The sequence below is a fragment of the Cryptomeria japonica genome, chromosome 2 (genome assembly GCF_030272615.1).
Source record: "Cryptomeria japonica chromosome 2, Sugi_1.0, whole genome shotgun sequence".
Taxonomy (NCBI): domain Eukaryota; kingdom Viridiplantae; phylum Streptophyta; class Pinopsida; order Cupressales; family Cupressaceae; genus Cryptomeria; species Cryptomeria japonica.
Window position 1 is genome coordinate 413,772,851 of NC_081406.1, and position 27,374 is coordinate 413,800,224.

The following is a 27,374-nucleotide window of genomic DNA, read 5'->3' on the forward strand; positions in this document are numbered from 1 at the left end:
CATAGAGTGAGAAAGAGGAGTTTTTCATTCATCTCTTGAAGCCAAATCTTGCTGATCTAATATGTGCTATACAACAGTATATTTAGGATATTGAACCAATGGCACAATTATGCGTGACGTAGTAGATATTGCACACAAAGTAAACAATATTGATTCTCCCCCATTCAACAATTTTGTCATGTCCCCTTTCTAGAGTGGAAATCAGAGACGGAGGAGTTGGCCTATCATTGGAGTCTTGTAGGCTAGCAGAGGTTGATTGGGACTCATTTAGTGCATATAGTGACTGGATTCTGGCTTTATAGGCAGTTTGGAGCAGTTCCTAGATTTTTGCTTTATAGCCTTTACCCGATTGCAAGATCCGTATGTGGTAAGTGATGCTTCGGCGAGGGAAATCTACTATTCAGCTCTGGACTACCTAACAGCTATGTTTGTCCGACAGTCACACCCCGCACCGACCACATTAACCGAAGCCTATGCCAAGGCTATGGAAATCAGTAAGGGACTAGGCCAAAACATCGCCGGACCATTGGTGCAATTAGGACCTCCTGCTATGCCCAATCAAGTTCAAGAAATCAGCCAGGCTTTGGCTTACCAAACGCCTGTTATGAATCCAATTCCGCAACTGGCATATCAGCCTCAACAATCTACCAATCAGTTGGTACTTCATCCAGGACCACCTATATCCCAGATCCCTCCTAAACAGCCCATATATCTGCAAAATACCACAGTGTCATCTAGAATGTAATGTCCCAACTTCGCAAATCTAAGAAAACACGTAAACAATGAATTTTAATGGTTGATTAATCCATTTAGGGTGTAATTTGTCTAAATTCATTTGAGTTTATTTGTTATCAATAAGTCAATTCCATATTTAATTCCTAGTGGGATAAAAGGGATAAGCTACCTTAGGATGCCCGTAGCGCTTATCAGGCCCAAGGACGGTACACACCCCCTTGGCCCTCCTGCCAGAAGCCCTTTGTCAACTGCAGTGGGTGGCCTACCTGACAGAGGCCTAGTTCCTGCTATCCCTGTTGCCTAATTCCTCATCTATCTCACTGGGTTTGGATATGCAATTGCTTTATTTATTTACTTGGTAGTGATTATTCCTATTAGTTCTTAATTGCATCATGTGGTCTATTCCTTGAATGATAGTTGTAGTTTATTTATTAACTTATTTAATTCATGAGAATTTATTCATATCTTATATCCCTAAACGTTTATATATATATATATATATATATATATATAATATCGTTGAAATATTGATTTATGTTATTAATCTTTACTACATTATACTCTCACTATGTCTATGCATGTGCTGTGAACTATATGAAATAAATTACATATTTTTATGCAACCATGTTTTAATAAACAACAAACATTAAGTACGAAACCCTACTAATTTTGATTAAGCTTACTGCAGAAGTATTTAGGGGCGGATGTATGACTTACCTACGCACTTACCGCCTTCCCTTTGTCTTCTCTCGATCCAATTCTTCCCGTCCCCCTTCCCTCTTCCCCTCGCGTTATGCTAAATACCCATCGCGAGGGTCACGCGGCTTTTCCCACGGTCGTGACTGCTGGAGAAAGGGTAAGCGGTGGTGGCTATTGGAGTCACCGCTCCCTGGTTCCTCGTGACTCTTCTCAGCGCTTAACCTTACGCGCCGTTTTTAGACTTTTCCCCAAATGCATTGCATTACATATAATGCAATTTGCCAATAAGGATATATTACATAGTTTTAATAATTCCGCATGAGGGTAATCGCATTTCAAAATAACAATATTTATAATGCATTAAATTCTATATTGCATATTTATAGTATATATATTTATTTAACAATATTTTATGGTAAAGTTAATTTAAGGATTTAATAATAAAAACATAATCATTATATCAATATCAGTATAATTATTAATTTAATTAATAATAAAAACATAATCATTATATCAATATAAACAAGGAGTCATTTCTTCTTTTAAATAATGGTAGGTATAATTATGCAATAATTACAAAAAATGTGGGGTTATGACAGGTTCTCTTCTCCCTTTTATATCTCATTGTTGAGGGAGTCACAACCTTTCCTTTCATTTCTTTTGACTTTTCATTAACTTAATTAATCATATTTAATTATTTTACTTTATATTTTAATTTAATTTTAAATATTTTAATTTTATTATTATCATTTATTATTGAATTTTATTTCAAAGTGGGGACATTACATAGAACCCAAGAGGAAAAGGACGAGATGTGGGAACTGACTGAACAAATGAAGAAGCTTTCCTCTGAGGTCACTTATCTGCGAAATCAGAATAATCAATTGCAGAATAGTCAGAGGAATCAGCAGTATGCGAGCCAAGGTCAACACCAAGGTCAGCACCAAAACCAGGGATATCAAAGACCCACGAGGACATGGAACACCCATCCCAACAACGGAGGGGTACCCACTCCACTTGATAATCCACCAACATCAGAAAACAGGCCAACAGATAGAGTATTTTTGGCAAAAGCAACACTTTCTAATTGGTGCAGGTTGCATAATACTAACCAGCACTCCGAGTTACAATGCGACGAATTTCAGGTTGCAGCCAATATATTCTAGTAGGAAGTTGAGAACACAATGCCTCAGCCAGTGCTTCCTCCCTCCGGATTTGAAATAGTGCCGTCACCAAGGTACGATACAACACTTGTCTTAGAGACTTACATTCCCCCATTCTTCTTCCCTAATTAGGATGAAAATGAGGTGGTAGACCCAAATCAGCTTGCTGACATGAATGCATTTCAGCAATACCAGTGCGGAAATCGGGGATATTACAACAATAATAACCAGAACAACAATAGTGGTCCTTACACTACTTCCACGCCTCCCAAGGACATCCAAGTTCCTCTAGATCAGAATGCCAGCAACAACCCAAATTATCCTAAGGCATCGCAGCAGTATGCGAGCCAAGGTCAGCCGCAAAAGACACAAGCCCCTCCGAGAATACTTACTCCACAGAATCAGCCGACTGCTGCCACGAATCAGGGCTCCAGTGATAAGCCATCTAGCAATATAGAGATTACTAAACTAGGCCAGTTGGTGGCAGATGAGTTCAAAAAGATCAAAGTCAGCTTATCCCTTGTTGAACTGATGAAAGTCTCCGAAGTCAGGGATGTGGTCTTGAGCAGCCTTAGGGAACCCTCGCCAGTTCAGTCCAAAGGAACCGATGAGAACTCCAGACAAAGAGTACCACAAGGACAACCCCAGAAGATCAGCAATGAGGTAAGAGGACCAACAAATCCTAGGGGTGCAACAGTAAATTATGCTGCACCACCTGAGCTCTCAATTGATCAACCTATGGAGACTGGTTTTGGAGTGCGTGCACGAGGCAGAACTCAGGACATCTCAATCATGAACAATGACACCTTGCCATCAGAGCCTACTATTAGTTTGTTCACTGAAAAGCTAGAACCCCCCCCTTTCCTATTAACTCTCAGAATCTTCGGTAAAAACTTGCACAACTGTCTAATAGACTCAGGAGCTTCGGCTAATGTTATGCCTCTATCGGTATGCAGTGCCCTAGGCCTAACCCCCACCAAGGCTAACCGAAAGGTTACTCAATTAGACAAATCTGAAGTGACGGTAGTAGGGGAGTTAAACAATATACACATGCAATTGACGGTAGATCCGCGTATCCAGATGTACATTGATATCCAAGTAGTGGACATCCCGGGAGCCTATGACATGCTGCTTAGTCGAGATTGGACCCGCGTCCTTAACGGCTGGCTGCATTCTAGTTTCACTCATATTTGGCTACCATGGAGAGGGGTAGCAAACCAGATCCGGATTGAGTCCGAACCTCGGCTCAAATTGATGATTACGGAATATAATCAGGCCAATGAGACCCTGTTTCTAGAGTCAGACATGGGCACATACAGGGCTGACCTAAGCTCAATAAACGAAGTTTTGTTGGTACAATGCTCAAGTTCAGTCCAAAATCTGGAAGGAATTGCAGAGAGTTATGATAAAGAGATCCTGTCACCGGAAGAAAGTGAGTTATTCAGCAGCCTTAAGGAGTTTTTCTGCAAATACAAAGAGCAGGTGTCCCATCTCAACCATCAAGATTCTATTAAGAATTTGCTCCTAACCGGCTGGTGCAGAGTTCACAATGCCGCCCATTCAGAAATAACATGCTCATTATGTAGAACAGCATTAAATCAGGCATGGAAGAGACATTCAGAAGTGTTGCAAACCCACACCCTCAGGCCGGAAGACACTGCTTTCCTAGAGCTCCCTGAAAGGAGGCCTCCTGAGCAAGAAAAGTATGAAATAATAGGCCCAACAACCGCAACGAATAAGGTTGCTAGCCCAACTCAAACTTGGACTCTAAGGTTTGATGGTTCAAAGTCCAAGCGAGGAGCTGGAGCAGGGGTAGAACTAATAAGCCCTACCGGTGAGACCTATTTGGCCTCCTACCGACTACAGTTTCACTGCACCAATAATATAGCAGAGTATGAATCTTTGATTCATGGTTTGCTGCTAGCCATCAAAAAAGGAGCTCAGATCCTGCATTGTTTCGGAGATTCCGAAGTGGTAGTCCGGCAAGTACGAAAACAATATACCTGCCATGATGAGACTCAACGTCTACCGCAACCGTGTGTGGGATATAATGGAAAGTTTTGACGCTTTCAACATCAAGACCATATTCAGATCACAGAACCAGGTTATTGATTCATTGGCACAGGCTGCAAGTACGCTCGAGCCTCTATCAATGCAAAGTTTAAAGAAATTTACAGTGGAGTTAACATCAGTCCCATCAGTCCCGGACAATGTTAGTAATTTCCAGGTGTTCGATGATGATAAGCACATCATCGACTTCATTACAAGCTCAGATGTGTTTGCAACACAGATTATTGATGAGGAAGAACCTCAAGAAGCCGAGATCGACATAGGAGTCTTGAATCTCAGGACAAATACCATTCCTAGAGGTATGGTACAGTTGGAAAGGATTTTCGACTGGGAACAGCTCAAGTCTCGCAAGGAAGGTACTTCTGAAGGAGGCACCTGTGATAAAATCAACGTCGGCACACAAGAAAATCAAAAGAACGTGCTGATTGGCAAGGTATGTACACCCCAGGAAAGAGACGGAATCCTCAAAAACATGAGAGAATTCCCAGATATCATCACTTGGGGGTATGAGGATCTCAAAACTTATGATACTTCAGTGATAACCCATACCATACCCCTTAAGCCAGACTCAAAACCTTTCAGACAGAGGCAGCGGCCAGTGAATGCCCTCCTCAAACCGTTGATATATCAAGAAGTAAAGAAACTACTGGCTTCCCGCATCATCTTTCCAGTACGACATTCTACCTGGGTTGCTAACCTAGTTCCTGTAAGGAAGAAGAGCGGTGAAATCAGATTCTGCGTCGACTTCCGCAATCTAAATAGAGCATCAGAAAAAGACAATTACCTGCTGCCCTCTCTTGATGAGGTCCTGCAAATGGTCAATGGATCCCAGATGATGTCTTTTTTAGACGGTTATTCCGGGTACAACCAAGTAATGGTCGAGTATGAAGACCGACTCAAGACTGCATTCACCACCAAGTGGGGAATATTTGCCTATAGAAGAATGCCTTTTGGTTTGATCAACGCAGGAGCTACATTTCAACGCGCCATGGACATCGCATTCAAGGATCTTGTAGGCCGCTGCATCATTATCTATATGGACGACTTGACCGTCTTCTCCAAGCAAAGGGGGGATCATGTGGGTGATCTGCGGAAAAATTTTCAGCGCTGTTGTCAATTCGGGATATCTCTAAATCCCAAGAAGTGTATGTTTGGCGTGACCGAAGGTAAGCTCCTTGGTCATGTTATTTCAGAAAGGGGGATATCAATCGATCCTGATAGAATCAAAGCCATACTGCAGATCAATCTCCCTGCAAGCAAAAAAGAACTTAAGTCATATTTCGGGAAGATAAATTTTGTCAGAAAATTTATAACTGGATTTGCCGAAATAGTTCGCCCTCTCAATGATATGCTAAAGAAAGATGCCAAGATAGAGTGGACCCCAGTGACCAAGAAGGCGTTCGAAGAGATCAAACAAGCTATCGTCCAGGTGCCAGTTTTGGTAAGCCCAGACTACTTAAGGCTATTTTACATATACTCCTTCGCTTCTGAACACACCTGCACAACAATTTTGACTTAGCAAAAGGAAGAAGAGGGGGAACACCTGATACCATTCATGAGCACACCGCTGAAGGAGGCTGAATTAAGATACCCGAATATTGAAAAGCAAGCTTATGCACTGGCCAAAGCCATTAGGAAATTCCGCCACTATATACTCAGGAGTAAGATATATGCCATAGTGCCGAATGTTGCAGTAAAGACATTGTTGATGCAGAATGAGCTAGGTGAAAGAAGAGGCAAATGGGTGACCATCATCCAGGAGTATGACATTGAAATCCAGCCCATGAAGCTAGTACAAGGTCAAGCTTTGACGCAGACCCTCGCGTCTGAATTCTCAGGAATCGTGCATCAGCAGTACCTGATTGAGCAAGTCTCGCCAGACGAGTGGTATGATGACATAACCTTCTATCTTCTTAATCAAAAATGTCCATCACACCTTAACCCAGTACAAAAGAGGGCACTAAGGATGAAGAGCAGTCGTTTCATGCTGCAAGGCGCCGTCTTGTATCGAAGAAACCATGAGGGCATCTACCTAAGATGTGTGAATAGAGATGAAGCACGCCAGATTATAGAATAGTTCCATACTAAGTTTGGAACAGGTCATGGGTCAGGCTTAGCAACAACCCACCAGATCCTCAGGGCAGGCTATTATTGGCCTACCTTATTCCGGGACACCCATGAGCATGTGAAGATCTGCCATGTTTGCCAAGTATCTGCAACTAGGGAGCGAACCCCAGCCATGCCACTTCGACCAGTCATAGAGGTAAAACCGTTTGGCCAGTGGGCGCTCGACTTCATAGGGACGATCAACCCACACTCCTCCGCGCAACACAGGTACATTCTAACCGCTTCTGATTATTGCACGAGGTGGTCTGAAGCTCAATCGTTGAAACAATGCAATGTTGATGCTGTTATTAAATTTTTAGAAGAGAACATTATTACACGTTTTGGCTGTCCTCATGCTTTGGTCTGTGATAATGGTTCCGCTTTTGCATCATTAAAATTTTCAAATTAGGCCTTTGATTATGGGATTACCTTAAAATTTTCATCTAACTACTATCCCCAAGGTAATGGTCTAGCTGAATCCACTAACAAGAATCTGCTGCAAGTGATTAAAAAACTCCTAGACAAGAACCCGAAAGATTGGCATACCCAACTTCGATTTGCCCTTTGGGCAGACCGCACCAGATGCAAGGCCGCCATTGGAACTTCACCGTACCACCTGGTATATGGTCTTGACCCCATCTTTCCTATACAATTAAGAATACCAACTTTGCGATTCATGAGCGAATATCTAGGAATCGACAACGCCGTAGAGGCTAGGTTGTCCCAGCTGTTATACTTAGAAGAAAAGAGAGACAACGCCATAGATAATTTTGCCAAACACCAAGAAGTGGTCAAGCGTTGGTTCGATAGAAGGGCGAAAGTAAAGACCTTCCACATTTCCGATCTCGTTCTTTGTTGGGACAAAGCTCATGAACGGAAAGGAGAGCACAACAAGTTTGATAATCTGTGGCTCGGTCCTTTCCAGATTTCTGAAATTTTGGAAGAGAATGCATTCCAACTCAGGACCCTAACAGGTGAGGACGTCTCCTTGCCTGTGAATGGTCAATTCCTCAAGCATTATTTCCAACCTTAGGTTTCTCGAAGCCTTTCCGCTGTATATAATAGTTTAGTTTCCGTTTCCTATTTTAGTTTAGTTTCCTGTTTTCTTGTTTTTTTTGGGACCCCTGTCAATTTTGAAAGGAAGCCTATGTCGTGTACAACTTTGGTGCAATGCCAGATTTCTGTAACCTTCTACTTCTAGGATCCCAGCTCGGGGAGGACTCTTGATTGATGGAGTGCCCCATGATGAGGTCGGTTTAATCTAGATGACCTTTCTCTACAAGATCTTGTTTTTGCCAAAACCTATCTCCGATATCGTGATTACTGCACAAACACATTTTAAAATCGCATACAATCAGTTGTTAATCAAAGGGACACCACATCGATGAAAAGTCCAGAGCTATGCTTCAGCGACCATTGTTACGCTCAATCCCGCACAGGCTTCGCTGCCTGCTATGCCAAAAAAAGAAGAAAAGAAAAGAGAGAAAACAATCAAGAGCAAAGAGCTCTAAAATCAATTTGATTCCAAGCATAAGATTGGCAAATGGGAATGCAGGCATCTCTGCCGGTATAGAGAAAAAAGGTAAAACTTTCTTGCCGGAAACAGAGCAATCTCTGTGAGCTAACAGGCTATAACTCCACTGGGGCTACGAACGCTCGCTGGCAGCGAGGCTCTATCCAGGTTGCTTTTGAAGTATCAGCTCGCTGGGCATATCGACAAGGTGAAACGTTGGTGCCTCAACTTTTTCTAAGCTGGAATAAACTCCACTTGCACACACTAGCTAATCCGATTTGCGTGTGATTCGATTTGACCCTTAACACTATCTTGTTTTGAAAGACTCTTCTCCTTTTCTCGTCTGAATCGTGGTGGTTAACCAGAGACCCTGAGTTTGATCCGGACTTGCGTCCCCGAAATGACTGGGAGCATTTCTCCAGCAGAGTCGCCATTTGTTGTGCATTGCACACACTCCCTGTCGCCGACAGGGTCCCCCCCTTCCTGTTTTTTTTGAGCCTTTCGTCCTCACCTTGTTGAGTTTCGCGTAGAGTGTCTCGCGTCCTTTCGAGCGAGTCCGCAACTAGTCCGTTGAGTGATGATGTCAAAGAAATGAGCCGATGAATCCATCCGGCTAGTCTAGCCCTCGAGCACGGTGCCAAGAGTTTGTTCAAAATTTTGAAAATCGCCTTGGATAGGCGTAAGGTGATAGAAATTGGCGAAGCCCGCCAAGCAAGAGTAGTGCATCTAAAGATCTCACGAGGACCAAAGTCGTCGCTTTTCGCATAACAGCTACGAAGTAGATTGCATAAGGTTTGTCTCCGCGATGTTTGTGGGATTTGAGTAAAAGATGATTTTCGCCTGCTGGTGGAGGAGCGAATTTCTTGGCCAAGATGCCGAGGTTGCGAAACTTGCCCAAGTGCCTTAGAATTCCGAAGCCTCCGAAATCCAAATTTGTAGAGTCTAGCGAAAAATTGGTCTGGAGTCCGAAATTTTACTTAAGTTCCCAAAAATGCCTTATGGGCCGAATTTCGGACCCAGAGGCCAAAAGGTTAAAATTTCACAAGGTTTAAAAGGTTGCTAAAATCGCCTAGGGGGCCGAATTTCAAACCCTGGGGCGAAAATTTCGAAATTCAAAATATGTTATTTGGTCCGAAATTCACTTGAAATGCTCAAATTCGGACCCTGGGGTGAAAACTGAATAATGCGAAATCTTGCAAAAAGACCAAATGCTCTGAAAATCACTTAAACGCTCATTTTCGGACCATGGGGCGAAAATTAGAAAATATGAAATGCAGGCAAAATTTTGCCAAAAGCGCATTTAGGTCTGAAGGTATTCCCAGTTTGTAAAAACGCTTGAAAACTCCGAAATTTGCAAAACGTGCTTAAGCTCCGAAAATGTTTGGAAAGGTTGCAAAATAGTGTAAAGGGCCGAAAATTCGCCATAGACGTCCGAATTCGGACCCTGGGGCCGAAATTCAAAAGTTTTATAAGTTGCCAAAAGCGTGAAAAGGTCCGAAGTTTTATAACTTGCAAGAAGGGGGCCAAGGTCCGAAGTTTTATTTGCAAAATAAGGCAAATGCTCCGAAATATCCCCAATTGCGAAAAAGAGTTTAAATTCATTCAAACACCGCGCAATTTGCAAAAGGGTGGTTTAGGTCCGAAAATGATAGAATTCGCCAAAATGTTTAAATTGTCCGAGTTTCACTTAAAAACGTCCAAATTCGGACCCTGGGGCCGAAATTCAAAAGTATGACAAACTTACAAATAGCGTTAAAAGGTCTGAAGTTTTTACTTGCAAATAGTGTGAATGCTCCGAAAATATCTCCAAGGTTGCAAAAATGTCTGAGCGCTCCGAATTCGCCAAGAAGGTTAAAAAATGCGAAATTCTCATCTTGCTGAATCCTTCGAAGTTTCTTCGACTTGCAAGATTGGGCTTAGGGTCCGAAGTTTCCTGTTGCAAAACGTGTTAAATACTTCGAAGTTCGCCAAAGTTAAAATCGCGAAAATCCCAAGAAGCGATGAATGATCCGAAATTTTGAATAAACTCCAGAATCGCAAAAGGGTGAAATAGCTCCGAAGTTCACGTAGGCTGGGCAAAAGCAAATTTTAAATTTCGAAGGGCCTCCATATCCCCAAGGCCGCGAGTTGGGGGATAGATGCAGAATTTGCAAAACTCTCCAGAAGGTCCGAAAATGAGAAGATAAACGCCATTCGCATTTGAGAAAGCCCCCTCCATGCTACTGCATTTTGTGTAAAGGAGATCTCATCTGATTTTGAAAGGGAAAGAAAGCTAATTTTGCACGATCCAAGGTAATTCAAGGTAAAACGCTGCATAAACTATCCCAAATCATTCAAATTCAGATTGCCAATTACCCAGGGTAAAAAACCATTTAAATGATAAATTCTCTTTCATCCAACAACTGCGAGAAATTTAAATCAAGGAGATAACCATTGGAATTCGAAACTTTGTAGAAACGTCCATTCGCCTTAACACAGCAAGGTCGGGCAATTCTTCGCCATCCATTTTCGTCAGGTAAGTACGCTCTGTCTTCCTTGATCATCTGAAATGCTTATAAATCAAACAGACGTATGTGTGAAATCTGATTAAAATGCCTAAATTTTCGAAATCTGCATCTCTTTTGCTTGTAAAACGTTGTTCAAAGCAGTCAAAATTTAGAATTCACTCCTAAGGTTTAGGCAGAAATTGCATTTTCAAACTTAGGAGAATTTTTCATGCTTGGTCTCTGTTGAAAATTAATCCAAAATCCAGAAAGCGTTAAGTATAAATTCGCAATAAAAAATCTTCATGAATGCTGTGGTTAAAATTAATCAAGCCCTTTTAGCTAGAAATGTTGCTCCATGTCCAATCTAAATTTTGAATTAATCTTGGCATGCTGGAATATTTTCTATCTAACCCGCTCTACTTCTTTTGTATCGCCTCATAATCCGCATCCGACTGTGCAGGATAAATGCCTAAATCGGCGATAGAATCATCAAAAACGCTTGCTGTAGCCAAGACATCGCGAGCATCCAAATCAGATATCCCGCGCAAGGTTGAAAGGATGAAGTATCAATATCAGAGAGGAGGATTGAGGGAGTCAAAAGTGCAGAGCGTCTGGGACAATGTCGGTGATACCGACCTTGGCCATATTGACATTCAAGACTTTAGGAATCGGGTCTTCTCACCTAACGCATATGGCAAGCCTAGACAGATGGTGGAAAGTGGCATCGCCCAAGTGGCGGGATTTCCTCCAGCAGTACAGAACTATGAGTTGGTGGTAGAGGCAGCTCAACATTATCAGCCGAATTCCAGACTGGTGCTCCTTGAGAACATGACCATCACCAACTTCACTCCTGAGGCCATTGGCGATGCATTTGACATTCCCTTTCCAAACAATCCCACAGCCACAACTATAGATGAAGCACAAGGGGCATATGATATGAATCCGGCCCGATGCAAAGCATTGATCAACGAAGAGTGGTACAAAGAGAAAAGGCCTCCAAGCGCTAGAATTGTGAAAAAGACCCCCAGAAGTGATTTTCATAATGAACATGGGGATATGGTCACATTACTCAGCCGAGTTATGGGACTCCCTAAATCCAACTACTTTGAAGAGTGGATGTTCTATTTCATAGAGCAAGTCTTCGTTGGGAAGTCTAAATTCGGCTGGGCCCAGATCATAAGCGACAACATTCACACCCAGCTGATAGAGCTTGAAATGAAGAAATACTTCACCATGACCTCTTATTTGGTCTATATGTTCGTCAAGAACCAGCCGCTGCCAGGTTTGATAATGAAAGGTGAAATCGGGAATGGGCCTGGTCAGGTAAAGGTCTATGATTGTTACCCACAGCTGCATTACCAAGATATAGCTCAAAGGGAAAAGAACAGCCCAGCTTATGCAGTTGGCCAATATGAGCGCGTCAATGACGCCTTCACGATGCGCCTGGTCAGGCTGATGCAGGGAGGATTACACATAAGGCTCTCAAAGCAAGCTACTATCCTAGTACAGAGGTATGGAGCCTGGTTCATTCAGTTCCCAAGGTTCTCCTATATCCAAATAGCGGGCTTTGATGGTGCCCCCTCTCCGACTTCCATGGTACCCAATCGACAAAATAATTCTTATGGAGGTCGCAAGGCAGTCATGTCCGGCCGACATCTTACTCAGAGAAAGCAAGCAGGCTAGATTCGCATTCCCTATGATCATAGGCAACCATGATGTCCACCTAAAGACCCCTACCCTAGCAGAGGAATCCCTTGCAGAGCTGGCCTCTTATGGCCTACAGGACCATTTTCCAAGAAAATATTTCGATCATGATAATCTGGCGAAGAGAGCCTATGGTAGGCAGTACAGAGCAAAGGAATTAGTTGAAGACTATTGGAAGAATTGCTCTAATGACTACAAGGTCAAGAGGTGGGAATATTCTAGACTAAGTGTGCAGCAAATGCGACTCTTTGAATACCGTCGGGTCCCAGATCAGCTCACAGATTCAGGGAATTGCCTCCAGGTCCGAGAATTTGAAGCAGTAAGACATCTCTTGCCAGGCGTTGATTGGTCCCAGGATCCAATCACTGATTTCGAGGCAGTCATGGCAGCCCCAGCAAGGTACATAGATCAATGGTTACATTAGCAAATTGAGAGGCTAATATATGGAGTCCAATTCACCTACCACCTAATGGGTAGCCTTGATTCTCAGTCCTCCGAAGATGAGGGAACGTCTAGTGCACCCGGGGAAGAAACTGAGAAACTAGAGAAAAGAAAGAAGACTAAGGCTTGCAGAGGGACTCGGATGTCCAAAAGAACAAGAAGGGAGAAGATTCCTTTAAAGAGACCAGAGGTCACGTCATCGTCAAAGGACCCCAGTTCGTCCGACGATGTAGTGGAATTAGATTATATACCTACTCCGCCTTCTCAAAGTGACATTGATGCGTTTGGAACTGATGATCCTCCCGCGCCTGACATGCTGGAAGCTGAGCTAAGAGCCCTTGAATCGACCGAACTGGGCAACCAAATAGAGGAAGGAGAGATTCCATCCACCCAGGGGGTCAAAGTGCATGAACCTACTCAACAGAGCCGCCACAAGTTGCTGCTCCACAATACAGCCAAAGATGACTCCACCGTCGAAGGAGAGCAAAGGATAGATGAGACTCATGAGCTCAAAAGGACTGAGGAACAACCATCACATGAAGATGTCAGACAGTTGTTCAGTGAAATAGAAGAAAATTCAGCTGCAAGCAAAGAGCTTTGCACCTCTTTCACTCCCCCGGTAGCCGAGCCGCTACGAATCTATGGTGAGTTGGCTGGGAACGTCAAAGAACAGAATGTAGACTTAACCTTATTATCAGCCCAGACAGTGCCTCAAGAATGGTTGATTGCCAGAGCCCAGTGCAAGGCCGCCACCAAACCACCTATTGTTCTAGAGGATATCTTCTCGCGCATGGACCAAGCAAAAGCTAAGGGGAAGAAAAAGCCCAAGGCATATTCCAGAGTGACCAAAGATGAGCAAAGGAACCGCACTCTCCACATTGCCACCCCGCCTGTAGACAAGCCAACAGATCAGATTACACTGGCAGATTATAGCATCACAATTGTCCCCATCGGACGAGCCACTAAAGAGCAAGAAAAAGAAGAATTTAAGGATTCAGTGCAGAATATACTCAGGCAGCTCGAAGAGATAACAGCTGAAAAGAACATGTATCGAGCTCGTGTTGAGCAAGCCGAGGGATACATCGATCAGCTCCTAAGGCCACTACACAATGCCTCCGAATCCCATATTCCCCCGACGGCATTGGCACAAAGGACCACAACAGAATTTGAAGGAGTACGGGACACCGCAAGGGCCGTCAAGGAATGGATACAAGACATCAAGAAAAGGGGAGAGCGAATCCTTAAGGAAGTAAAAGAGATGGCTCGCCATCGAGAGCTCACTCTAGTCAAGTTATTAGAAGTAAAGAGGGAATCCCTTCACATGCACGAAGTGGCTGCCACTACCCTTCCCCTCATGAGAGCTCTTTTCTGGACACACGCGCAGATTCCTACATTGTCCGCCATCCTAGATCCTCATAGCATCAGTACACTTAAGGAATGGTACTGGACTATCACCATGAAAAACGACACCAAAGAAATTATTGACAAAGAAAGTGACGCATGTGAAGTGATTCTGGGAAACATGCAAGAGCTAAGTAAGACCATCCTCCGATCAATGGTTTCGGGATGGATAAATGACTTGTCCGATGATGCAATCCAACCGGACTGGGAAGAAAGATTGGGAACGGATAGGATTACCTATTCCACTAAGGACTTGAGTTTTGCTAGTCAGTTCCATTCAGACATATTATGCTTTGAGCATAATCGCTCCAGCTGGAAGGACGGTTTAAACTTTAAAGCACATGGACCAGTATCTCGAAGGCATGCAATACAAAATTCGCCATCCTCCCATGCCTCCGTTCAGTCTGCTTTGCCAGTTATGCATCAGGTTCCAAGAATACGTTCATGAGGAACGAGCTGCAGGTCGCGATTTATGGTGGGAATATTTGCATGGAGAAGATCAATTTCTAGAAAAGGAGTGGGAGACTGAAATAGAGAAAGTAATTTCTCAAAAGTGCTTTTTTCCCTCTAAATCTTAAAAGTGCACTTTTGCACCAAAAGGTGACATTTGACTTCTAGTCAACAAAATGTAAAACTTTATTGATACACCTTTTTGGATTATTTCAAATTGATTTAATTATCCCTTTTTGGGTAGTTATTGCCCATTTTGGGGTGGTTGTTGATATTTGCATCCCATTTATGGGTATGGGCAGCCATGCTTTATGGATGAATCTAGGCCACTTGTTTAGATTAAATCTAGGCCATTCATCATTTTTGAAGTCTATTTAAGGGACTGGTTTTCCCTCATTTTGGAAGAAGGTCTTGGATTGTTGCAAAAGCTTTGGCGAAATTTTACGGGAATTAATTCAAAGATTAAGACTGTTTTCAAGTTTCCTTGTGAGTGCATGGTCTCCTTCTTCACTTAATTTAGAAATCTTTCAGTTATGTTTATTTCCTTTACATAGCATTTTCAAGCAAGCATCTGATAGAATCCTTGCAGTCCACACCATTAGGGAACGACTGATTGCCTTTCTTTCTGCATGGTTAATCTGGACCTTTCATGCTTAGTTCGGTTATCAAACACATACTATGAATGTAAAAGTTCTAATGTTGTACTTGATAACATGAAAATCTTGTTTTTCCTTTGAAGATTGCACTGGATTTATGCAAACATTGTGCTTGAGTAGCTGGTGATGTTTAATCTAGTTTCTTGGAGGTGTCTGTCTGCTTGATTGAATTTGCTATCTTAGTTAGAATTTACATTTCATGTCTCTCTCTCTCTCCCTATCCTTCCCTCCTTTTTTCCCTTTTTCATCCAGAAAATCTGCAGTCCCATTAAAACAGTATCAACTTAACCGAAATCATTTGATAGAAAGATTATAAAAGTTCCAGGGAACTTATCTATAAATCACCCATTCAACGTAAGTCCCCCTTGTGTTTCCAGCTAAACACATCAGACCACTGAGAGATCCTGCAGTCAAGACCTGACAATCAAAACCTTGAGGTCGTCCCCTTTGATCAAACCAAAAAACAGCATTAGGGACTTCCTTATCTCAAGAGAGGATAGGATACTCAGCTGGTTATTCTATTTTGCGTTGGCCGTATGGAGTTTGTAGCAATGCAATTTCAAACACATCAACAGGATCCATCAGGGATCTTTCAAATTTGTTGAAGGAGATTGTCAAACAAGTTCATGGGTGGCTTGCTACTGAACTATTGGGATTGAAACACAAATGGATTCTAGTGTGAGTTCCACCATATTTTGGAGGATCAGATGGGAAAGTTTTAGAGGTTCTAACTCCACCAAACATCAGTTCCGATATCTATATATGAGCAGACAGTGATGGCAACCCAACCTACAATTTGTGCTGAAATTGATGAATCTGTGAGGATTCGAAACAATTAAGAGAGGAATGAGAAGGTCAAAGGGTTAGACTTGAAGCTGAGTTAGCTCAATAGGCTCAACTTTTAGAGCTGGAACAACATAATCTACTAAGAAAGATTGAGAAATATCTGGACTCTAAATGGCCAATGAATTGGCCAAGACATAGTTAATGGAGGCTGCGTAGATGGTCAAAACATCAAAAGAACAAGAACTCATGACTACATGTCACCTCAAGTGACAAATAGAGGAAGTCTATAAGTTACATACAGTTGTCTCTCATAATTTGACTCCTTGTTTAGTGTCTTCAATATCTCCAAGGACATCTCCTAACTCCACCCCTTAGTGATGATTGTTTATTTTAATTTCAGCCATTTGAAAGATAACTTTTTCTATTGGGGATTTGTATTTTTTTTTACTCGTTCGGTGGTTATGGTTATGCCTTGTTGGCTGATGGAAATAGTTTTGGTAGTTGCTGACAGTTGGAGTTCCTTGGCAACCCTCGACTAGTTTACATAGTCCTTATGTAGTTGAAAAAATGAACCATGTATTCAAATTGTTCTGCTACAGTTGGAGTTCCGTGGCAACCATCAACTAGTTTATATAGTCCTAATAGAGTTGGAAAAAGGGACCATTTGTTGGAATTGTTCCCTTATCAGTTTTATATAAGACCATCTAATGAATAAAGAAAGCAATTGTTATATATCATATGAAAACTCTCTTAAATTGCTCTGCAATTCTCATATGAACCATTTATGTATATGAAACTAGTTTACTTTGCATTGAATAGCATGTATACATTTAGAAAGCAAACATTTAGCAGTACCTTACTACAAAATGGTGGATGGTGTATTTTCTTAATTCATGCTCTTGTAGTGCGGAATCTCTTGAAAAAACTGATACTTGTGCCACTTGCTTTTATTGCTTAATGAAATAACCTAAAGAATTGTCAAAAGTAATATCATATATCTTCTCTTTTATTGGTATGGAACATTGGGTAACAAATCACAGGTTAACATAAAGATGTCTTGAAGACATTAGAAATATGTGGCAATGTAAGATTATGAGAGCAACAAAACCTTCGTAGCAGAGTTTTTTTCGAGTCTTTTAGCCTGAGAAGAAGATTATACATATGAATCCATCAAGAGACAATTTTATTAAGTTTGAGGTCCTTGTTACTTATAAATATATTCATATCTTATTCCACATTGACTTGATGCATGATTTGCTCTTGTTTTCATATGGTCTTAAATTTTAACATTCCGGAGTTGTTCCATGCAGGTTCAGAGGATGTTCAGGTAAAGATGGCAGATTGCTTGGCTAAGATGACCCTTGCAAACAATGGTAAAGAACTCATTGCAAGGAAAGGTGCAAAAGTGCTTGTAAACATGCTTTCATCAACATTGGAGGCAAAAACATCAAGCTTACAGGCTTTGTTTAATTTATCAACTTTGGATGAGAATTCTGCTGTTCTTGTTGATGCGGGTATCTTGCCACCATTAATGAATATTCTTTTCAAAGTGCATTCCTTACATAATCCTGCACCAACAAATTTGAAAGAATTAAGTGCTGCTACATTAGCAAATATTGTTTCCAAGGCAGGGCATTGGGAGTTTGCAGCTGCTGATTCAGAAGGTAATTCATTGCAGTCTGAAGTCATTGTTCATAACCTTCTGGCACTATTGACTCATGTTGGCCCCAATTGGAAAGTTAAGCTTCTTCAGATACTCTATGGCATTGCATTATCACCACAGGCAGCAGGTAGTACACTTCTACATGTTTGAGATTCAATTCTTTGAAAGTTCAAGAGAGGAGAATTTGATTCTAAATCTTCTATCATCCATAGAGATAACCTTATATTTATTGGACTATCTGGTTAAATTCCTGTGTTTATCAGACCTCTTTGTGCTCAAGCAAAACCTAAAACCAATCACCACAAAACCCTATAGAAATTATCAATCGAAGGCAGAATATTGAGAATCTAATGGTTGCTATACCATCCCATGTAAATACCAGGGTAGGTTTCAATGGGTACAAGTACTGGTGCAGGTACTTAATCATTTCCATAATTCCAGATACAGCAGAGTACAAGATATATATGATATATACACAAAGATTAAAAAAAAATATGTTTATTCAAATAAACACTATCTTTTCTGATTCAACATTTGATAAACATTTGACAAGCATCAACCCAAAACAAAATATTAGGGAATATTCTACTCTAGGCTGGGTTTTAAGGTCATGCACAACTGAGACACTGACATGGTTTATGAGACCCTCCTTGGTAGCTCACAAAAGAATTGTTTTCCATTACATATTGTTCAAAGTGTCTAATCTTCAGTTCTTATCTCATGACCAAGCTCAGTAGTAAACTTGGATTGGAAAATTCGCAGATGCCTAGAATACCACAAAATCCTATAAAATGAAGTGCTTGTTCTTGTCAATCAATTTAACTTCATCATTATTCACTTTCAGACTTGCAAACAATGTAGCCCTTTATCAATTCAATTCTTAGTGCAATAGCCTAAAAGAAATGGACTTATACTATCTTTTTTGATTTAATCTACATTCTTAGTCCAATTAGCCATGGGTAGTTTTATTTGGGCGAATCACCATGATGCCAAGTATGGGCTCAAACCTCACTGCATGTGCTCTTTGTGTAGAGCTGTCATAGTAATCTGTTCTTTCTTTGTGCCTTGAGGCAAGTTGAAAACACTTATATTTTCAGATTAAAAAAATCTGTTTTTTTTTAATATTGTGAGGCAGTTCAATTTATTGCAAAAAGGGTTCCCACAACATTGAAATATTTCTTATATCTAATAAAGTGTTATCATGTGTAGACATTGTGTCATGCTGTAGTCATGGGCCATCAGCTGTATACATTCTTTTAATGACTTAAAACAAACAAGCATATATCGAGCTGCTGGATTTTTGTCAGTAACAAATAAGCCAAACAATTATGAAGTGAGGGGCTAGACTCATTTAAATGATAAATGAAACAAGCATGAAAGTGTTCATCACAATTACCTTGATATAATGCTAGGAGATGTCGTTATTGTACATTGAAGATTAAGATCTGTCAGCAAGCATATCTGTAAAGGTACCAAATGGATCTGTATGGGGTACACGTACCATACCTAACGAGACATGTACCTTGGTTTACCAGGCCAATAAAAACTATCACAACACCTAGAGGTCTGTTCAGATCTGTCTGTAGGTCCTCAAAAAGCAGTATATTCTATCCCATAAACAGGGTGAGTATTCCATTCCCAGTTTTTCAATATGAAGAATGGACTGATATACTTGTTTCAGAATTAGAACTTGTGGATGACAGTTTGAAAAATTCTTAAAAATGTATTTACTTCATGAAAACACTATTATTGGATGTAATTAACTGTAACTAAAGTGTAAACATTGCAGGAAAATGAAGCATGACCAAAGAATTGGCCTGGAGAAACCCAATTTGGGAAAGAGTGGGATAGAATCACCTTAGGCCACTATCTTCACTTGCTGATTACAAGGCGTATTGCTTCCTTGAGGCTTTTATGGACATCTTACATCGCAAATTAACACGCAAACAACTATTACAGAAAAAAACACCAACTGCACTAACATTCATACAAACTCTTAGACTGCTCTATATGCTTATATACAATCCAATAGTATAAAAGGAACCCCTTCTACAAGCTACAAGGGGATTATTATAGCTTTTTCATCGGTAACAAGAGGATCTTGAAGAAGCCTGACATTGCTAGAAGTTCTAAGAGATGATGACTTCCTCGTTCTTGGCTGCTGCATATTATTCTTGACTGTATGCAACAGTTTGTCGCCTGCAAATTGTTTGACACAAACAAATTAAATTGCGGTCAAGCTTGTCAGTTAGGACAATTTCAATCTTTTGGGTGTCTGGATCACTTCGGTGGCTCCCCTGCAACTGTTCCACCTTCATGTTCTCCTGCAAGCCAAATTTCATTTTGTTCATTCCAAGACAGAAGATTATCTTCATGTTTATGCATCAGGAAAGGTCTAGGAAGCGACTTATGAAGTTTTTAGTTGTCCAGACCAAAACAGTTGATCAATTAAGATCAGTAGTAGAGCCTATGATGCAAGCTTAAAAGATAGTTAATTATAAATATTTGGTGGCTGATCTTTATTTGTAATGCTCGAGTTTTACTAAGGACAAAATGGGTGAAAACAAGTCCAACAAATTATTCTCCTTCACAAATGCAACTCTAAACATGATGCAATGCATGTAATCTCACAAGCATGACAACACTAAGGTAACATCTCTATGCAGGTGTAATAATTGTGTAGATACACTTCTATTATCAGTTATTTCATGGTTTTTTGAACTTAAAAACGATTTTGGGTGATTTCAGATTATCTTATCAGTCTTCATAGGCAAATATTTTATACATCTAGTTGTATCAGTTTATTTCCTAGTTATATAATTTTTGGTGGTAGCCATACTTTGTTTGTTATCTGGACGTACGCCTCATTATAACTGTACTAGCTTCCATAAGTTAGCGCTACAAGTAATATCTTATTTTGAAAGTATTTGCAGCCATATGATAGTCCAAGTTCAAGTTATTAACTTTGACTGCTAAACCTCTTGCTAGCCGTGGAGTCTTTTGTCTTTTTAGAGCAGTTGCCCTCACTTGATCGAGGGTTATGATTATCTGAAGGCTCAACCTTGTTAAAGTGCCCGTACAAATCACGATGTTGTAGTTTGCCATACCATAGTATATGGTGCGATTACTTTATGGAATTTGACTTCGGCGAAGCTTAAATTATTAATTTATAAGCCATATTATACATTCCCTTTTGGCTGTTGTGCCACCTCAGTATAGGTTGTACCACTGCTGCAGGCATTATTGTTATGAAGTGTCAGATTGTATAGTGGATTGGGTTAACATAAGTTGGAGAAACTTATTCAATTCCAGTTTCTATCTTTGGTGTTTTCTATTCTATCAATGTTCCACTATTTGGTATTTTATTCTGGAAATAAGTTATAACGTCATGCTCAGTTTGGTGTAGTATATTTGTATTAAAGTTGCATGATAGTTTCTATCACTAGTATCACATTTGCTTGGTTGTTTTAACAATGATATTCCAGTTCTAAATTGATAATCAAGATTCTTAAAGGTATTGTTTTAGGGCCTTTGGATACTAGAGACTTGATGGATGAACTAAGAATATAATTCGGTGCTTCCTTCTATCTAAGATTTTGTATACTTACAAGGAAGGTAATAGAGCAGCTGATGCTGCTGCTAATGAGGCCCTTAATTATCAAAACTGGGTACAATGGAACTATGGACAAATTCCTCCAAGAATTAAAGACATTATTATCAATGAAAGACATGAAAAGAAATTTTCTTTCAATTTTAATTTGGATGGTGATGGTTAATTTTCTTCTGGTGAGAGAGCACGTGTTAATTATGAAGAAAAAAGGTGTGAACTTTTTTGTTATGGGATGAGGTGTTAGTACGCCAAGTTTAATGTCTTATATCATAAATAATATGCTTTATGATGATTTGAAAAGTTTAAGTCCTTCAAATTTTTATAGCATTTTATTTTATGGTATCTCCATCACTTCTCATGTGTTGAATGACCCTTGAACCCACTTGATCGAGACCATATTAGAAAGCAATAATTTTGATAAGGGAGATTGTATTACGACAAATCTCATAATTTGAGGGAACTGGAAATTAAGGGTTATAGTCATTATTTCCCGATGTGTTAATAGCTGGCTCTTGGCTTTAAAACGCAGTTACCGAGTTCGCCTGTTTTGGTCCATGAACCCAAACCAGGTTCACTTCGGTTTGGGTTTGCCCAGGGGTTTGTCTGGGTTTGCCCTGGGTACATTCCAAGGGGTTTGGGTTCACCAGGTACGAACCCAGGCATATCCAAAGGCTCTAAGCACCAAAACATAACAAAAACTCTAAAATGTCCCTAAAAGCACCCTTTCTATAGTTGGGTTTTCCTCATGCATTGATCAATGATGAAGTAGCATACTATTAAATGTTTTTCTTCTGCCATTTTGCATTGTTCCATCTTCCAATTCAATTTTGAACTATCAATTGGCATTTGGCATTGATCAATAATGAAGTATATGTTGTCCTCATTTTTGGTTTTCAAAAATATGGGCAATCCCCTTGAATTTTTCTTTAAAATTCATGTTTTTGTGTCTCTAGTGTATGCTTTTCAAGGTTAAACTCTATCTTGAATAAATGTCCATTTGAATGTGCGTGTTCCCTTTGGTTTCCCTTGTTAATTTTTAGTTGTTTTGAGTCTTGTTTTTGCCCTTCTTAGTTCAAAATCAGGTTTTTGAAGTCATAGTGCAAGTTGGGGGTCTCTTTTTAGAAACAACAAGTAGCATAACTTGTAGTTGGGCTTCTAAAGCTCTATTACAAGTTTTAAAGTCTTTGTTATTATTGGTCAGTTGTATTTGGGAGTTCAAAACCCGATTACAAGTGTTTCCTTTCTTATTGCACATACAAGTTAGTCTTTAACTTGCAATTGGGTCCTAGAGACCTGATTGCAAGTAGATGAGTTAAAGTGCGTTTTTAGTCACTTGTACTTGTGTGTTTAAAACCCGATCGTTAGTCTTTTTGAATATAAATCACTTGTAGTCGGGTCCTCAAGACTCGACGACAAGTGTGTGTTGAAGTTCCTTTTCTTTGTTTCCCGTTTTCTTTGGGAGGCATGGCTTTGCATTTATGGATGGAGAGATTGCATCCTAGGAGGTATCTTTCTTCTATATTGACTATAAGATCTCTTGAGAAGTTCTTTTCAAATCGCGTTGTTCTTGGTTAAGTCTTGTTCCTTGGCTAAGACGGCTTTCTCTTTTCAGGTATGGTCTTTCTCTATCTTTCCCTTTGTTGTTTTGATGTTAGGGTTTCTGCATTTTAGTCTTTATGTTTTGAATAATAGCCATTTTCTTTGCTTCATTTTCGTCTTCCCTTGTGCATTTCTTTAGTTCGCTTCTTGTGCATACATCTTTTGGTGACATACAGTCAGGTTTCTTCAAACCAATTGCATGCACTTACTCTCATCTCTCTGCCATTCAAATTTCGTTACGCTTTGGGTGTTCTAATGCGAGGCGATTTCAATTGGTTTCAAGTTTGGTCACTTGTAATTGGGTCATTATGACCCCATTACAAGCTTATTCACCCCAATTCGATAAGACTTGTAATCAGGTCATAATGACCAAATTACAAGTGAATGAGGATATTCTATTTTCCCATTATTTCAAGAAGACATACTTGTAATCGGGTCATTATGACCCGATTGCAAGCCTTTGCCAATCACGTTTTTAATTTTGGCAACTTGCAGTCAGGTCACGATGACCCGATTACAAGTTTAAAATGTAATCTTCCCCCATTGTCTCATTTGATTTTCCAAATGTGCATCGTTTCCTTTCTTGCGTTTTGGCAAATAAAGTCTTTATTTACTTGTAGTCAGGTCCTAGAGACCCGACTACAAGTATAAAATGCATTATTCTACCCTCCTTTCGCACACTTGCAATTGGGTCTTCAAGACCCGACTACAAGTGTGAAGTTTGTTACTACATCTCAACTTGGCAAGCTCATCCATAAAGCGTCTTTGAGTTAATCCAAGTTGTTTCATGATAAAATCCCACCCAAATCTTGGTGTAAGCATTGGTTTTCAAAGCTTTTAGGAATATGGAATCCCCAATAGTTGCTGAAGATGTTCTTACCCTCTTGAGTTTTCATCACAGTGTTGCAGATTCTTGTTCGATGACAGAAGAGACAACATCTCCTTCCAACAAGAAAATGAAGTATAAGTATGACAAATACCAAAATGAGATTGCTCCCACTCAAGTAGTCTCTCTCATTGATGAGATCCGAGACACAGAGATCGGGCATGTGGACATGTCTGAGTTCTTGGAAAGAACGGAGGGCTCACCAACTCATGGCATGCAATTGCTTTTGAGCAGTCATATTCATTTGGTCTCTTCTTTCCCAGTGGCTGCATTGGAACCTGAGTTCGTGCATGCATGTACTTCTCATTTTGACCAGGAACTAGAACAATCAGGGATGATGATGGGAACGTCATAATCAGATTAGATGCATAAACTATTGATAAGATCTTCAAAGCCCCTGCAACTTTTGTGTATGCAGATATCACTATGAAGAGTGCTCTGGATCATTATAACTTGAGAAGATTTGACTGCATTAGACAAATCAATGCTAAGTGGCTTATTACTCCCAAGACTTGCTTTTCAAGATGGCCCAAGTTGTATCATTGCGACTTCATTAAAGAAGTTGGCAACATGATCACTCTTCTCAACAGAATAATGGGTTTGAAACACTCTAATGTGTTCGAAATCTGGATCTACAAGTATATTGTGATCATGAGGAAGGGGCAATCTCACATTTTCTGGGGAGAAGTCATCAGTGAGAACCTGTGTGAGCAGCTGTCACAAGTTCCCACTACTTTCACTTTCTGTATGAATTCATATTTGGTGTATATCGTAGCGTCACTCAGACGATTTTTTAGTCTTTCTACTAAGGGTGACAAGTCGCTGGTGCTAGTGTGGAAGTACTATGAGCAGCTGACTTTGAGGCCTAGCCGGATTCATTATAGAAGGGTGCAAGATCTATTCTTTGGTCACTTAATGTGTCTTTTTGACAAGACACTAAAAAATAGAAGGGTTTCTGAGGCAACGTGGAAGAAAGTGAATGAATACGGGTGTTTGTTATTGCAGTTTCCAACTTTCACCTACATGAGAGTTGAATGTTTTGAAGGACAACCATACATGTTACCCGGATATCCCACTGACAAGATCCTTTTAATGGAGTTGGCAAGACAGTTGATGCCAGTTCATGCAATACAACTTGCCAATCACAAGTTAGGTATCAACATTTCCTCATACAATCCATTGCAAATCGGTCAATATTCTCTGAACACCTCAGCAAGGGCCAAGGCAACGGAGACGGATCTTCAAGAAATTAAGTTGAGGAAGTTCAAAGAGAGGAAAGATTTTGATTATCAAGGGATGAAGGACAAAATCAAGAGGGCCTTCACTCATGTTCATCGCCTCGAAGGTATATGGGTTGACCTTCGCACTGAAGAAGATATCAGAAGAATCAACTACAACAGACTTATCCTGGAGCAAATTGTAGATCTTGATTTGGCTAAGATTCTAAAAGGGATGGTAGATGATGGAAAAATTCTTGAATCAGAGTACATAGAGCAAAGGGTTGTTGAGGCTCCTCTTCCTTCTCCTCAATGATCAAAGAAGGAATGTGATTCTATCTTTGACAAATTTCAGCCCATTCTTGCAAACACCAATGCTTGTCTAAAGAACAATAACATCGAGACCCTAAAAATTAAAGGTGGAGCAGAAGGTGATTCAGCTGGACCTGTTGGGCGAAGATCAGAGGTCAGGATCAAATCCAAAAAAGGCGCTTCCTCTTCCGACACTAGAATCAAGCTGAGGTTCAGCAGGGCTTTGGTCATTCCTCCACCAGAAGTGTCACTGAAAGGAAAGGAGAAGCCACAGGTGCAAATACAGGTTATTGATGTTGACAATGATACTAATGAGGAGAATACAACAGTTTCACCTCCTTTGGTAGGCTCGGATTCCCCTCATACAACCCTTCCCCAATTATCGTTGGATGTACCCATGTCTCCAATTGATACAGATGTGGATTCTTTCTCCACCGTTCATGTGGAACCTGTGGAACCAAGTACATCTGCTTGTGCTAGCATGAATTTTTTGTTGAGAACACTCATGATGGCTTGGAAAATGTCTTCGATGTGAATCCCTCATATGCCATCTTGTCCAATGTTTCTTTTCTTGAGGTTGATACTTCTGCGATGAGTTTTGATAAGTTCATGACAGAAGCAAGTCATGATTTGTTATCCGAACAGACGCTTGTTGCAATTTAGACAGAGGCTCCTCCTAGAGTGACAATTGTGGTACAGGTAGAGCCTGATTCTTCTCAAACCACAGTTGCAATCTCAGATGCGAACTCATTAGAACTACCCCCTTGAAGCAGGAGATCTCTCTGGATATATTTGATTTTCAGCAGCTCAGAAAACCAAAACCAAGGGCCAATAAGAAAGCAAAGACAGTTTCACGAGTGGTGGTAGATAGCAACAAAATGAAAAATGCGGAGGTGGCAGAGCCTCTAGTTGAGAAACCGCCAGAATAAATGCAACTGTCAAATTACAGGCTCACGAGAGTGGAACTTGGGAAACAGGCACATTCTGGTGTCATGCGTGATGCCACAAATTCAATGGCTTCGCTGGTCCAAAGCTATGATGAGCTGCTAGCAAAGAAGAATTCACAGCTCATCAAAGTGATCCAAAAGATCACAAATTCTTCAAAACAAGTTGATCCCTTTGTTGGCAATTGACACTCATTGGATTCATATGTTGTCATTGATGGCAACAAGATTCTATAGAAGGCATACACCGACAAATACCGGCATTGGAGGCATACGCCGACAGATACCGGCATTGGAGTAATTAGGGTCATCACCAGCACTGGCACCGGCATCCAACACTTCAGTGAAGCCGACATCAGTTTGGGATCCGAAAGGTTTTATGTGTAAAATCATTTTGTAATTATTGTATAGGACCGACATTGAATATCTTTTGTAATGTATTGTAAGCCGACATAAGGCATATTGTTTGTAAAGGGTATATAAGTTAGTCTGTTAGGTCATTTTGATATAGGAAAAGGTAGAAGAATAAAGTGATGTGAAGGATGTGTATGTAGGTCATTTGTATGCGAAAAATAATATCATGCAATGATTAGTAGATGGTTTGTAAAGCATTCTTGGAGGAAAGGAGATACCGGTAAAAGGGTTCAGGGTTTATGAACCGGTACAGAGCAGAGCTATAACCGGAACTCTTTTTGGCATTGCAGATGCTTTTTGTGAGTTCACCATTACTGTTTTATCTCAACAGAAGCTTGTAGTCAGTGAGACGCTTTTGTGTTGAGCAGTGTGCTCTAGGCAGTGTGCCCTCCTGCATGTGCAAGCCCCCATGCTATGTAATATATTTCATATGGCCAATGAATTGATATTGTGGGTCACAAATCCCACCGTGGTTTTTCCTCTTTAAGGTTTTCCACGTATAAAATTCTATGTTATGGT

General features: G+C 40.5%; 1 protein-coding gene across 1 annotated transcript in view; it reads left to right on the forward strand.

The window, feature by feature from the left end:
* The first annotated feature begins 7,449 nt into the window (after positions 1-7,449).
* Positions 7,450-27,374, forward strand: part of LOC131061982 (U-box domain-containing protein 43) — a 38,838-nt gene continuing 18,913 nt past the window's right edge. Inside the window, exons 1-2 of the mRNA XM_059214923.1 lie at positions 7,450-7,747; positions 17,521-18,000. Coding sequence (XP_059070906.1) covers positions 7,450-7,747; positions 17,521-18,000 — 778 coding nt within the window. The remainder of the gene's footprint in view (positions 7,748-17,520; positions 18,001-27,374) is intronic.